This window comes from Ammospiza caudacuta, chromosome 5 (assembly GCF_027887145.1).
Source record: "Ammospiza caudacuta isolate bAmmCau1 chromosome 5, bAmmCau1.pri, whole genome shotgun sequence".
Taxonomy (NCBI): Eukaryota; Metazoa; Chordata; class Aves; order Passeriformes; family Passerellidae; genus Ammospiza; species Ammospiza caudacuta.
The window spans coordinates 15,515,265-15,530,153 of NC_080597.1; the positions used below are offsets into that span (position 1 = coordinate 15,515,265).

The 14,889-nt window shown below is 46.3% G+C and overlaps 1 protein-coding gene across 1 annotated transcript in view; it reads right to left on the reverse strand.

Annotated features, from left to right (window-relative positions):
* Window positions 1-4,944, reverse strand: part of ITPR2 (inositol 1,4,5-trisphosphate receptor type 2) — a 241,630-nt gene extending 236,686 nt beyond the window's left edge. Inside the window, exon 1 of the mRNA XM_058805787.1 lies at window positions 4,736-4,944. Coding sequence (XP_058661770.1) covers window positions 4,736-4,827 — 92 coding nt within the window. The 5' untranslated portion in view covers window positions 4,828-4,944. The remainder of the gene's footprint in view (window positions 1-4,735) is intronic.
* Window positions 4,945-14,889: the final 9,945 nt, after the last annotated feature.

Below are 14,889 nucleotides of genomic sequence, written 5' to 3' on the forward strand. Positions count from 1 at the left end.
TCTCTTGTAGGTATTATTTGATTCTCTACGTGTTAGAGTCAAATTATGATTAATTACAGTTATGCCACTCTCACTTTCTTCAGGCTTTTTATTCTTTCCTGACTAATTGCCTTGTCCACCTGGCACATGAAAGCAAAGTTCACTATTAATTAAAGGATGGATACTCTATTCCTTAACCATAGCTTACACATACAGACAGCAGGAGAGAAAGGTGGAAAAAATGAGTGCACTGATGAAAACACTACATGGGTGTCTTGGAAGCATCATCAGTCACTACACCTTTTGTCTTAGCACCATTCCTGAAGCCACCAAGATGACATATTTCAGCCTTTGCTATACTTGCAACATTTTGATTTATGCTGCTTCTTAAGTACTTTCTACTTAATCTTGTCTCTTCAGAGTAGGATTGACTCAACCTCTCTGTGAAGCCCAAATTCAACAAGAAAACTAATTCACAAAACCCCAGAGAAGAAACCTGAATAAATCTGGGATGTTTTGAATAAGAATGTTCCAGCAAGCACTCCCACAAATTAAGAGAAGTTGTTAAAGAAAAATCAACATTACATGCAAGGAAATGAGTCCAAAGTATTTTGCAACACAATTTTTGCTGCTTTTTAGAAGTCTCAGCACTCCTCGTCATCCAGGGCCATCTATCACAGAGCAGGCAGCTCCTGCTGCATGCTCCATTAATTATGTTCCAGGATATCTCTGACTGCACATTTATGGAGGTGAGACAGGAATGCAGCTCCCCATGGTGACTAACAGGCCCATCGTCAAACTTTCCTACAGCTGATCCTGGCCATTGTCATTACTTTTTTTTTTTCCACCTCTCCAGTGAAGAATATTTTTTTCCCCTCATTGTACTGATAGGTGATTAATGCACTTTTAATTGCCACCATGCATCATCTGAGAGCACTCACAGCCAAAATATTGGGAAAGGTGGTCTCAACACCAGACTAGGGCAGTGTGAGATCACTGGATTCATTGTCTGGCCCTGCCACACATCTCCTGTGGGATATAAGGCCTCCAACTGGGCAGAAGCCAAACACACTAAAAGGTAAAGAAAAAAGGGAAAGTCCTACAGAATTAGCACAGTTCAATAATCCAGTATCAAACCTATCTTGCAATGACAGAATGCTACCAATGGATGCAAATTGCTTTTCCCAAACATTTCCTCAACTATCAGCTACCAAAAGCACTCTCATTTTTTAAAAGGAAGGAGGGCAAGCGAGGAAACTCAGAGAGCCTTGAGGTTGGAAAAGCCAGACTACACATCATCAGCACCTCAAAGCAGCATCCAAACCCAGAGGAAGCCCAAAGCCAAGCAGAAAAAAAGAGCAGGGAATTTCTTGGGCTCTCAGTACCTCAAGAATCCAAAGGTCAGCAGTTGCCTAGAGAGAATGCTGAGGCCTGAAACCCTCTCCTTTACTATGATCCAGAGGTGCCCCTCTCCTTGTGGGATCCACAGCCTGGAACATTCTGCTAGAGACAAATGGTTAAACCCCTTCTTCCAGAACTGAGCAAAACTGCTGTCTTTTAAAATATAGACTGAGGAGCAAGAATTGGAGCAGCAGTGCCCAGCTTCCCTGCTCCCATCCCACCCTACAGCACTAGCCCCAGATGCACAAGAGTGGTTCAGTTTCCTCTTCTGACTAAGAGGGATCAAAGCTCAAAGCAGAGCCTTCATGCTCACATCCAACAGCTGTTTACAGCACTGAAACCACTCAGAGAGAAGGAGGGCAAGGGCAAGGACACAGGCTTCTTCCAGCTCCAAGAAGTGTTCCAAGCCTTTGGGACCCACTGACAGAATGTAGTTTCAGCAATTCTCAACCCTCTTTGTAGAGGGAGGTGTGGAAAGGCAGCCCTGCCCTCACCTAGCACCTCTCAGCATGCTCACCTGGACACAGGGCCACGGATTCTCTGTCTCCTATAAAGAGATGGTTTACACCTCCTGAGCTACACCAGAGCAAGATTTTCACACTCAGGTTACAGCAGATACCAACCTGGCCCAACACACAATCTGGACACTGAGCACGTGGCAAGGGAGGAAAAAATACTCCAAAATTCAAGGAACAGCCTATGCTTTGAAATCTCCCTCAAAACTCATGTGTTGAGCTGGATCAACCCTTCAAGGAGTGATGTCCACCGATGTGACAGACCTGCCCTGCTTGGAGAGGTGTTGTGCCTTTTTTACCTTATTTATAGAATGGCCTTGCTCATGCTTCATTTAAGAAACAATTAGCCTTTGACAGCTTAAAATAAAGAGGACTTTCTTTCTGCTGAACAGTCACTAGCCCTGAGCTGGATTTCAAGTTGTTGAAACAGCATGAGACTCCCCAGTGGGCTCAGTAGTGTAAGAGAGGTGCTGGGCAAGCTGGGTTTCCTGACCAAAAGAGGTGCTGGGCAAGCTAACCTTTCAGAACAGCAGCCTGAGCAACCCAAGCAAGAGTAATCAAACAAGGATTCCCATCAGTCAAATGAAGCAAGCAATCATTCCCAATCCTACCCCACTTTGTCCTCACCAAGTGGAGGCACCTTTGGAAGGTGAGGCCTCCTCCTCTTTTCAGAGATCTGCGGAGAACCTGCAGGAATGCAGAAGGTGCAGGAATTCAGCAATGGTTGCACACCAAAAGTGCAGCTGGCTAAGCTTTTTCCCTGAACATAAGAGGTTTTTCTGCCTCCTGTGTTGCTGCAGCCAGTCCAAAGGCAGCAAGTGCAATAGCTGGCACAGATAATTGGCATCACAATTTTAAATTTCAGTCCAAGCTCTTGTACCACCAGCAGAGGGGTCAGCATTCCCATTGAGTAGCCATGGGAGTTTTCCACTGGTGACTTCAAGCTTCCCAGAGCTGCTCCACTCCAGTCTCCTGGTTCTGCAGCTGCCTTTACCGTGCCAGGGAGCAGAGCACAAAAGGGCTGTGCTGAAAAGCCAAAAGAGATACCAGCATTCTTGAACTCCTGTCTCATCCCAGGTAGTTTTTTTGAGCTGAGTTTCCTGACTAAAAGAGAGCCTGGATAGAACATGTTGGCTTGAGCTCACTTGTTTCTTCTAGTAAAGATCCATGTGCCCTAGGCAAGCCTGGATCTTGGCTGCTCCTCTATAAAACTGGGAGTAAATGTCCTGCCTTAACTCCAAGGGATCAGGGGAGGATCAGCAGTCTGAATACTGTGTCAGGGTGATGCCAACACGTATTCAAGTGAGAGCTGTCCAGGCACCAGTCACAGCAGGAACATCCATGCCATGAACAGGTGTTCTCAGAAAGGAGAAACACAATGAAAAGCACAAGCACGGCACACACAGCTTCCTCCGGATAAGAGAACCCAGCAATGAGACGCAACAACACCACCAACCAGCAACAAACTGTGCCAGCAAAAAGGAAGTGCTGGGGAGAACAAGAATAAGAAGCAATATCCAGCAATTAACATCTAGAGAAAGCAAAAATTTTCAGACGGAATTTAAAGTTGTAGGAGTCAGCAAAACAAAAGATGTGAGACAACATGGGGAGTCACGGAGAGACCAGGCGCCAAATTAACAAATAGAGGAACACACCGTGGAAAAACACTTGTCAACAGATCAAAAGAGTGAACAGCAAGGATTGGACGCAATAATAAGGTATCAAAAATATAAAAGACCTTGAACACCAGCTCTTTTCCAGTAATAGCAGCACACCAAGTTAATCTAGACATTCATTGCTCACACTTTCACACCAACAGTCCCCCCATCGCACGGATGTCAGAACACAAGGAGCCTAACACAGACACGGGAGCGATTCCTTTAACGCACATTAACTTGCCCTAGCAAGTTTCACTGCTACTCCGAGGGTACCACGAATGTTTAAGCAGATATTTACAAGATTTTGACCTGCCTTGCCGATCATGCACTTACAACCACGCAGCACAGGAGCTGTTTCCAGCGATAAAGGTTTCAGGACATGCCACAAAGTCACTGAAGCTCCCGCAGCTCTCCTACAACATCAGAGGGAACCACCGCGCCCTCCGGACAGGTCGCTGCAACCGAACTACAGGATTGTTTTAAAAAATGTATCAACGTCAAGAAATGTATCAGTGTAATTGTCATTCTGCTCTGAAGCTTTCCCTCCTGGATTCCAAAAGAGTGATTTGCAGCGGTCACTGTTAATAAAAACCTGGAACAAGCAGCGGTTCAGTGAAGTAAAATACATCGTTTCACCTCGCAAAGAGAAAGAGCTCACGGGAAAAGCATCCCAATGAAGTTAAACATCTGATTAGAAATGTCTCATCACTGTCAACCAGATTGTGCTGGACACAAACCTGAAGTAAAGGGATACACATTTAATGAACCGATTAGGACAATGAGCAAGAAAGCAAACGGTTTGCCTTTCACGTCTTTGTCAAAAATTCTCGGACGGGCAATTAAACATAATTAATTATTTAATTAATTAGAAGGTCAGCTGTAGATGAAGACGGTGGGAAGGCGTTCGGGCAGGGCACAGAGCGGGCTCTGGCGCTGCGCTCGGGGCCGCCGCGGGGGCGCAGCCCCGGCAGGAGCCGAGCGGGGATCCCGGCACCGCCGCCGGCTCCGCGGCCGCCCGCGCCCCGCTCGGGAACTTCTCTCGTCCCCTGCCGCTCCCCATCACTTCCTACTTTCCCCGCTCCGCCGAGCAGCGCTGCCGCCCCTTCCTGTGCCGCCGCCGCCGGCGCTGCCCGCGGGCCGGCTCCGCGCAGCGCGCTCGGCTCCGCGCCCGGCCCCACTCACCCCAGCGTGCTGATGAACCCATTGACGGAGCCCTCCGCGTACAGGGACACGATGTCCCCGATGTACAGAAAGCTGGACATTTTCTCAGACATTCTGGTTCATTTTCCAGCTGGGTTCCGCGCTCCTCCCCTTCGAGGTGAAAAAAAAAATTAAAATAAAAATTAAAATAAAATCAAAGCAAATGGCAGCGATCCTTGGGGAAGCCGGGGGCTGAGGCGAGCGGGCGGAGGGCTGAGCGCGGCCCCGGAGGTGCCGAGAGGGCTGACAGGAGCGCGGTGCGCGGCTCGGCACGGCCCGGCCCCCGCCCGCCCCCCGCGCCTCCGCCCCCGCCCGCCCCTGCCCCGCCCCGGGCCGGAGAGCGAGCCCCGGGGACCGGGCCTGCAGGCAGGGGACCGAGGCTCGGCGGGGGTCCGAGGCCACGGCAGGGGACCGGGCCTGCAGGGAGGGGACCGAGGCTCCCCGGGGGACCGAGGCCACGGCAGGGGACCGGGCCTGCAGGCAGGGGACCGAGGCTCGGCGGGGGCCCGAATCTCCGCTGGGGACCGAGCTCCGGGCAGGGGACCGGGCTTCCGCTGGGGACCGAGCCCCGGCGGGGCACCGAGCCTGCGGGCCGGGGACCGAGCCTCCGGGCAGGCGGCCCCGGCACCCCCGCCGGCCCGGAGAGGGGCTGCCGAGCCCCCCGGGCTGTGATTCCCCGCGGGCCGCTCCCCGGGGCTGGAACCCGCGGGGGCAGCGGCTGAGGGAGCCCACACAGGGGGGCGTGAGGGGACGGCGACCCTTCCCCACAGCCGAGAGAGTGTGCTTGGTGTGGTCGCCCAAAGTGTCACCCTCTGTTTGGTGGCTTGCAAACATCAGGAACCACAAGTCCTGTAGTTACTGCTTTTAGTGAGAAGCAGAGTGTGCTGCAGTGAATCACAGGATGGCTCAGGCTGAAGGGGCCACAGTGGGTCGATCAGCTGGTGCCATCTCCATGTGCCAGCAGGGCCATTCCAGAGCACAGGGCACAGGATTGTGTCCACATGGTTCTGGAATATCCCCAGTGAGGAGACTCCACACCCTCTCTGTTCAATCTGTTCAGTGCTCGGTCACTGCCCAGGACAGAAGTTCTGCCTCGTGCCCAGGTGGAACCTCCTGGGCTCAGTCCCTGCCCGTTCCTCTGGTGCCATTGCTGGGCCCTGGAGCAGAGCCTGGGCCCTGCCGGGGCTCCCCCAGCATGCCCAGCTAGAAAAGGGCACGATGTCTGGAGAGGCTTCAGGCCATGCCTTGGTGGCCAGAGGGACTCAGGGGGGCTGCACAAACCCACCCTGCTTCAATTCACTGCCCAAAACCAAGGACCAGCCCACCAAACCACACATTCAGTATGGGGTGGAAGTGTTCAGTTCCTACGTGAGGCTATCCCCAGCAGGAGAATCTTATTCTTAAAATTACTGTGCATACTTTATGCAGACATGTGATTTTCATTAATGGTTCTAAGAATCAAACTATATACTTTTTATAATTTTTCAGGTGGAATTCACCTGAGAGGGCTCTCCAAATTACAAGCAAACTCAGTAATAGTATTTGTTAACCACTGCAGTTTAAAAAATACTGTTTGGAATTAAAAAAATTAAAAAGGGCCTGATGAAGTACTAACTCTTAAATTATAAGAATATCAATCTAGTCACAGGAGTGTGCAGACTGCTAGTAATGAGTAACAAGCTGAGGCTTTCACACTTTGATTTAGTCTGTCGAATCTACAGCTTCCAACCTTATTGTACTTCTGAACATAAATTGTTGACATCATAAATGATGAGTTTCCAAATTTTAAAAAAAGGGTCTTAGCATCTAGATGTATGTTATGCCATTCTAGAGGTCCCTTTTTGCCCTTTTATGGTGAATGTATTGTATTTTCCCCTTTCTTTTGTACCCACTGGGATACAAAAATGCTAGCAAAGACCCCTCCTATGGAGACAGGCTGAGAGAGTGGGATTTGTTCAGCCTGTGGAAAAGAAGGCTCTGGAGAAACCTTATAGCACCTTCCAGTACTTAAAAGGAGCTTACAAGAAAGCTGGAGAGTGACTTTTTGCAAGGGCATGGAGTGATAGGAGAAGGGAGAATGGCTTTAAACTGAAAAGGGATGGGTTTAGATTGGATATTAAGAATAATTTCTTCCCTGTGAGGGTGGTGAGGCCCTGGCACATGTTGCCCAGAGAAGCTGTGGCTGCCCCATCCCTGGAAGCATCCCAGCCCACGTTAGATGTGGCTCTGAGCAACCCTGGATAATGGAAAGTGTCCCTGCCCATGGCAGGGGGTGGCACTGGGTGAGCTTTGATGTTCCATCTGACCCAATCCATCCTGGGATTCTGTGTACACACAAATGTAGGCCCCAGATCTGACACTTCCCCAGATTCTTCCAGCTCAGTCTCCTGGAGTCACTACAGTTGTTAAATCCTTTCTGGAAAAGCCATATGAAGAGGACAGGTGCCAGAGCCCTCATTCAGGATCCAGCCCTTGGACAGGAAAACCAAAGATGAGGCCCTTCAAACTTCCCCAAACACGCAGCAAACCCCAGGGCTGGACTAAGTTAAAACACAGAATTAGAAACTGAAAGTCCAAGCAGCACAAGGCACCAGAGGGCAGAGAAGCTCTGGCTCCCTGCCCACGTGCTGACTAGGTGAAAAGCATTGACCCAGGGCCCTCCAGGAGCCACCACACAGAGGGCTCCGGGTTTTATTTCATGGAAATGTGCTTCTGGACAGCTTGAGCTGAGCAGCAAAGGCTTTACAATGCACTGACAATATCCTTTGCTCTCCTGACCCTGTTTATCTCAGCCATTTTATACCAGGCTCTAATGGCCTAATTAAGACACTTTAGCCAGAGCGGTTTCGCATTTCCCAGCAGTAAATGAAATCCTGGCATGCCTTAGATCAGTGGGAGTATTCCTGAGAATAAACTTCAGAACTTGGCCAAGCAGCAGGATTGTGTGTCCTTGGTGTGCCTGGGAGCAAAGCCCCATTTGGGACCATTCTGTCAGGAGAGGACAGCTCTGTTGCCTAAACACAGGTTATTGGGGCTGTGTGAAATGTCCTTTGGCACCTGAGACATGCCTGTGTGTTGTCAGCAGCAGGGCAGGACTGCTGTGTCCTTCACAGCTCTGCCTGCATGGGCAGAAAGGGGCCCACAGATTTTGCCACTACAAGAAGGTTAATTTGGGTCACTTTAGAAAATATTTGGCATATGCTTGCCATGGCAAAGCTGGAAACTGATAGGAGTCCTACACTTGCAGTCCTCTTTGCTCCTTTTGCCCCCCAAGGAAATCAAGGCACGGGCTGCATTCTCCTGGGTTTGTCCATCTTGGCTCAGGCTGGATGGTGCCAGCAGCTGAGTGCAGTTGCCACCTCGTAGCTCTGCAGTGGTAAACATGGAGTGAACTGGAAATCTCAATCCAAGCAGAGAAAGCTTTTAACTAAAAGTGAGTCCTATGAAATCAGCAGTTTTGCAGGAAAAGTCACATCCTGAAGGCAGTCAAGTATTTAGGCTTCATTTTAAACCTGTGCCGTTGAAACACCCTGATAATCTCAGGTGATTTGTATGCTCAAAATAAGCCAGCACTTACCCACTTTTGGAGACCAGCTCTTAAAATGGTAGAAAGATCAGCCTGGAAAAGCAGATCTGAGGAACCCTTGCTCTTCTTCTCCTTGGAGACAGGAAACATAAGTAGTGACAATCCTCCAGCATTTTTAACAAGTATTAACTCTCTTCTATTAAAAATAATGATTATGCCTCTCTGAGTGCTAGTTTTATGAAGATGGTATCTGGAAAAATTTAATTAAAATGAAAGAGATTTTGTCATAACAAGTCTACATAGAAAAAGATAAAACAGGGCCAGAGATTATAATGGAATATTGCTTCATTTATCTGGAGCAGAAATACACCAAATGAGTTATTTGGATAAAAATTGATATTTTTACTACATTTTTAACCTTGTAATTAGCTGCAGGGTGAAGGTGAGCTGCTTAGTCAATAACTGGGATATGTTTTCCATCAGTTATCTCTGGTAATCTTTTGTTCCAAAGCTGGGAATATGGGCTTTGCTGTGAAACAGGACCCAGATGCAGGAATCATCAGCTGGTGCTGACAGACTGCCCTGGTGCACATATTCCTCTGTACATCGTAAAACTGAGGAAGTCTTCCTCTCTCAACTCTCATTTCTGTCATTTATTGTCTGAGAAGAAAATATTCAAGCAATTCCTGCAGTGGTACTCTGACATTAAGTCTCTTTATAGAAGTATTTGACTATATTTTAATGCAGGGAAATTTCACCTTGATGTCTAGGTGCTGGATTTTGGTGTTCATTTCAGTGCTGAGGCATAGAGGAGAGGCAGCTTATCCACAGAGAGTTCAACACAAACACCTCATTGCAACACTGAGCATCCACCTTAGGTGTGAAAATACACTATATTAGAGAGCCCTCAGACTCCAAAAACTCACTGAGTTAAATAGGCCAATGTCATCCTATTCCTGCTCCTTTTTCACTCCTCACATCTCAGGAAGGTGTCTGAATTTCCTGCTCACCTTGTCTAAACAGGGGAGGCTCCTGGCAGAAGCTGAGCTTTTTGTGCATTTGAAAATTGTCTGATTGGAAATGTTTTAATCTTGCACCTACACATCCTCCCTATTGGATGAAGTTACAGATATATGGGCCACTCCAGAGAAGCAAACTGAATCAACCAGAGGCTTACACAACAGGCAGCATTGATGTTTGTTTTCTCGAGAGCAGAGGATAGTGCCTTCCAGCTGCAGGGGAAAAGGGGGAAGAGAAGAATGCCTTTAACTGTTTTTATACAATAGATGTAGATGGGAACAGGCCAAAATCCAGGCAGGCACTCCAGAGCTTTAGCATGAAGCTATATGAAAGTTTGGACTCAAAGCTTTGGGTTTGTTTCTTATCTTTTTAATAGACAAGAGGGAAAAAAAAAAAAAAAAAAAAAAAAAAGAGAGAACAAACCATTCCAGACATTTTGGTGTTTAAAATCCAGCTCTGATTTTAAAGCCCATCTGTAGCTGGAGTATATTTAATAAACGTATCTCAAGCAATGCACAATTAACAGCTTACTTGAGGAAGGCCTGGTTATTCCAGCCACCCAATTAAGTTTCCCAGCTGAAGACACACATTACCTGGTGGATGTTCATATTTGAGCCAGCCAAGCTCTTCCCTGAGCACAGTGGCATTTCAAAACGCTGGGATGTATAAAATCAGCATGACTTGGCCCATGGGTTGGATCAGAGAGCTCCAGAACAGCTCATTTTGACAGTACCCGCACACAGGAATTGATTTACTGCTGGTAGAGCTTTGTTTTACTTTGCCTGTAGCAAACGTCAGAGCAGGAGCTGATTCCTTGAGAGATAGCCAGCTGTGGGGACTCATTTTCCCTTTTTTCTCCTTGTGGGAGTTAACTCTTTCTGATGTTGTTTCAAACAATATGTTGGTGTTGGAGCCATACAAAATATCAAACATTTGGTTAAAAAGAAAATTGCACCAACAGAATACTCCAGGAAAAAGAGGCCTAACAGAGATAAATGTGATTTAGTAACGTAATAAAGCAGTGAATCATGCAAAATAAGCGTCATTACGTGGTTGAGAATAATGAGAAAACCAGAATATGGAGCATTCAGTGCTGGTTTACCTACTTCATTCAACCTGGCTTCGGTAGGAACAGGAAATTCCAGCTCAATTCCTAACACCTTGTCTTGTAAAAGACTTTCCCTTGGAGGGAAACACATTTCTCTTAACATTAGAAAATGAGCACCTCTTCCAGACAACCTCTTGGGGGTTTCACTAGGAAATGGATGTGAGCTTTGCATCCTCACTGTCCAGGCACACTGGGTCACATTGTGGTGTGAAGGAACAGACAGGGGCTGTCTGACTTGCTCTTTGCTACATCTAAAATGCAAGAGCTAATATACCTATTAATTCAAGTATTTAAATAATCACTGCCTTGCCGTAATAATCTCTTGAAAGAAACAAACCTAGAAATAAAGAAAACTGAAGCTATTTGTGAATTAATTCCTTAAGCAAAAGGAGTTTAGATTAAAGAGGAAGCTTGGCCACCCTTGTAGCTGTGGCACGACACAGCAGCTATGTAAATAAACTCCTGAGAGCTGCTCCAAGCCGTTCCAGTGAAGATATTTCCCCTTGCCATACACTCGAGCCTCTCTGGAATCAGTTTCCAACTGTTCCACCACCAAAGCTATCCTTTCAAAGAGCCAAACACAAAAATCCAACCAAAGCAGAAAGCACAATGTGCCTTTCTCTGGGGGGGAAAAAAAACACAACCAAACCAAGCAAACCAACCCCTAGAGAAAGGATGCTTTATTTAGAGGGTTCAGGAAGTTGAAGCGTTGCCTTCTATCAGCTCCCGACCGCAGAGCGAGCGTCAGGAAGAGCACAAAAATGAACTCACTATTCCTGCAGGGAGCAAGTGCCAGCGGCTACACCGGGTTTGCTTCCAACCTTGCAGCCCTCCCTGCCAGCCCCCACGGGCTTGTTAATCAGCCACTGTCTCCTGGGGTTCCTGTGCTGCTTGGCTGCTGCAAAACGAAGCCTTTCCCTACCACACACAGAAAGGGGCACTTACCTTGTTTGAATTTTCTCTTTTGCCAGCTGTCCTGAGACTTCAGAAACCTGAAAACACAGAGGGAAAAAGTGAATCATCACCATAAAAGGGGGGAAAAGCCTCCTGTAGAGGACAGTGACTGTAATTAAAAGGCAATTTTGTTTTGAGTGCTCTCATTAATACTGGCTGAGGCAATGGCAGTGGCTACAGTGTGGATATAGCATCAGCAATATACAGCAGTTATTTAAAATAAATATATCTTAAACCATGCAAGCAATATTCCACATGAACTCAATGTTGCCTTTTTTTTTCAATTCCAAAATTGAGAACGTTTTGCAAAAATTTCCACAGTAAAGTCTAAGAAAAACAAGAGCTCTAGTAAGAAGCCTAAAAAAATGCAGCTGTATTTCCAAGCTGGATAAAGTGGCAATTGCTAGCAACTAACTAAAGTGAAAAAAATATCTGTAATTTCTCCATGGCTGCAGTTTATTTGCAGACATGGAGCTTGGAAAGCATACCTGAAGAATACCTCCCTACCTTTCCTAATTTTATCATGCAGAGCCTCAGGAAAGATGCATCAAACGTGGGGAAGCTTTACACTTCAGGACGGCTTAAAAAGCCTTGCGCTTTTCATGATTTTTTTGATCAACAATTTTTTTTTTCCATTTTAAAAAGCTTTTGCAAAAGAAATACAGCTCTAATTTTTTTTTTTTTTTTTTTTTTTTTTTGCCAGAATTGTCTCCTTTCACCAGCATACTGGCCATGTTTAGAGTGAAAAACAGAAGGCTGTGGACAGCTTTTTTCTTTTTTGGGACACATTAAATATTATCAGAGTGGGGGGGAAAATTTGTCATTAGTTCTGTTCAAGCAGCTGCCGCCAGACCCATCCTTACTAGGCCACACCAGCATTTCTGACCTTGGGATGAAGTGCCTTTCTCTTTCTGGTCCATGTTCAGGCAAGGGAACATCAGGAAAAACAGCTTTTTTTCAGGAGAACCAGTCTTCCCTTGTGAGAGTAGGGGCCACATATCTTCACCTCAGGCCCACTCTAGCTTTCAGATGGGTAAAATAAACTGAAAATACCATCTTAGGGAGGGGAACACAAGTCAACAGCCTTTGGGTAGTTGCCACTGCATTTCCAGAGAAGTAATTTAGGGAGGTTTGGAGTCATTCAAGACCATTTAAAGCCATAACTCCTCCCCCTCACCCTGAGAATTGATGTTTCTCAGAAATGTGTTTGGAAGGGAAAATTAGAGATCAGGAATTTTATTGGCCACTCTGTCTAGGGATTTTTTGGATGGGGAGACCCAAGAAATCCTCTTTGCCTGTCTCAGCTTTGCATGCCCTCATCTCTGATTGGTGCTGGCTCTTTCCAAGTCCATTTCTACTTTTACCTCTGCCAAATGCAGATTACTTTCCAGGACACTATGGAATTATTTAATTAGCACAGCCAAATGGCTGGGCTGTGATTCCAAGTAGACAGAAAATGTCTTTGATGGCAAATATGTACCAAGATTTGAGATTCACACTACCAATATTTCAAACTGATTTTGTGCTTATTTGAAGGAAGTGCCCTATATGGGAGATGTTCTCAAAGTGTTTCTGTTATCTCAGCCCAGCTATGACCAGGAAATGAGAGCTGGAGTAAGAATAAGAAAAGAGAAACAATTTTGGTGCTTTTTTATAAATTAATATGGAATTATGAATGTCATCAAAACATTACAGCACATTTGGATTCCCCAGACTGGAGTCTCTCTCCTCCTACCCATCCAGAATGCAGTGGGTTGAAACAAAAATCTTATCTAAAAGTATGTTGAATGCTGAACTGCTAAATTTATCTAGAACTTAAAAAAAAAAAAAAGAAAAAAGAAACCTGCATACTAATCACATGGAAATACCTGATTTGCTTTGCCATTTAGGAATGCCTTGTGCATTTGCCTCTGTCCCCTACCAGTATTTAACATTGTATTAAAGGTGTAAGACATGAGTCAGAAAAAAACTGCTTTATATTCGTGCCTTGTCCCTGAGAACTGGGGGGGGTTGTTTGCTTTTGTTTTGTGGGTAGTTTTTAAATATGTTCCTCATTTGGGTGTCTTCCGTAAGCACAACAAAAGTTAGCAGAACAGCTGAATCCTGAAAAGCTGAGACATGCAATTTCATATCCTCCGGCATCATAGGATTTAAATAGATCCGTGATGTGGATGCTTGATGAAATAAATCCCTGTTTCAGTGGACTTCACCTAAATCAGTGAAATAACCTCCTGTTTCTCAGCAGCTCTTGCAAGATGTTTTGCATCTCTGCAGCAGGGGAAGTTAGAAATATGAATGTGTTTAGGAAATTAGATTTTAACTAATCCATAGCTAACCACAAACGAGTACATTAAAAAAGCAGAACCATCACCCACCATTTCTATTTTGTCAACCCAAGAAAGGAAAATTTAGCAGCAGATTAATTACTTTACCAGTGAAACTGGATTTTACTTTAAAGGAACAGAAGAAATGTATATTGTTACCATGTCACAGGCAAAGAAACTGCTGGAGATAGTAAAGCCCAACATTTAAAATGCACATGGGTACATTTAGCACTACACTTGACATTATCTCCTGGGTGATCTGCAGAGATATTAAGGTGCTGGTTGAAAACAGATGGGTAACATAAAAGTGATGCCTGCCCTCTGACATCAGCACAATCAGCACCTCTGTTTCACAACCAGGCTGGGAGCTGCCACCTCTTCAGTGGTAAGGACATAAAAACACCAACAGGAGATGTCCTGCCTGGTGCACACTCCTTATTCAACAGCTGCAAGCACCAAGAACAGGCTCACGAGGTACAGGAGTGGATCACATCAGGGCAGACTGGATGGGCACTCACCCACAAGTTAATTAAAGAGATTATTAATGTGAAAATGAGGGTGTAAAGGCAAAAAAGTGGGGGGGGGATACTGATTTCTATCAATTTTCCTTTCATGGTACAATTTGGTTTCTGACATCTAGGAGAAAAACACTTCTTGTGGCAACCAGAGGCTGTAGAAATCCCCTGCCTGCCTCCCTGGCAGCTGGCTGGTAGAGCAAAAGGGGAACAGGCAAATGCTTCTGTGAGGACACTGCTGAACCCTCCTGCAGGACAGGGAAGGGGGCAGAGAATGTGGTTGGCCCTCGGTGCCATTTCTGTGACAGTGAAAAGCACCAGCCAGGCACCATTCCTGCAGCATTCCCGTGTGCTGGGATGAGCCCACTCCTGCTCCCAGGACATGCTGCCAAGCTCTCATTTATTCCTCACTCAGCTCTTCCTCCCCATCACCCCTGTACCTTCTATTTTCAATCTTTGCACAAGGCCACTCCATCCTTCCCTGGCAGGGACAGGTCATGTCTGGCTGCTGCTGCTTCCTGATGTCTTCATTCCTCCTTTCCAGCCCCTGGATCATGCACATGAGCTATGAACAGTGAGCACAGGGCATTTTGGAAGCCATGGAGAAAAGCAGCCCTCCCCCAGCACCAAAATCTTTCAGTGTATTTTGAGAGATAAAAGTTTCCTCTTGGCCATATCATCTGAAAAAC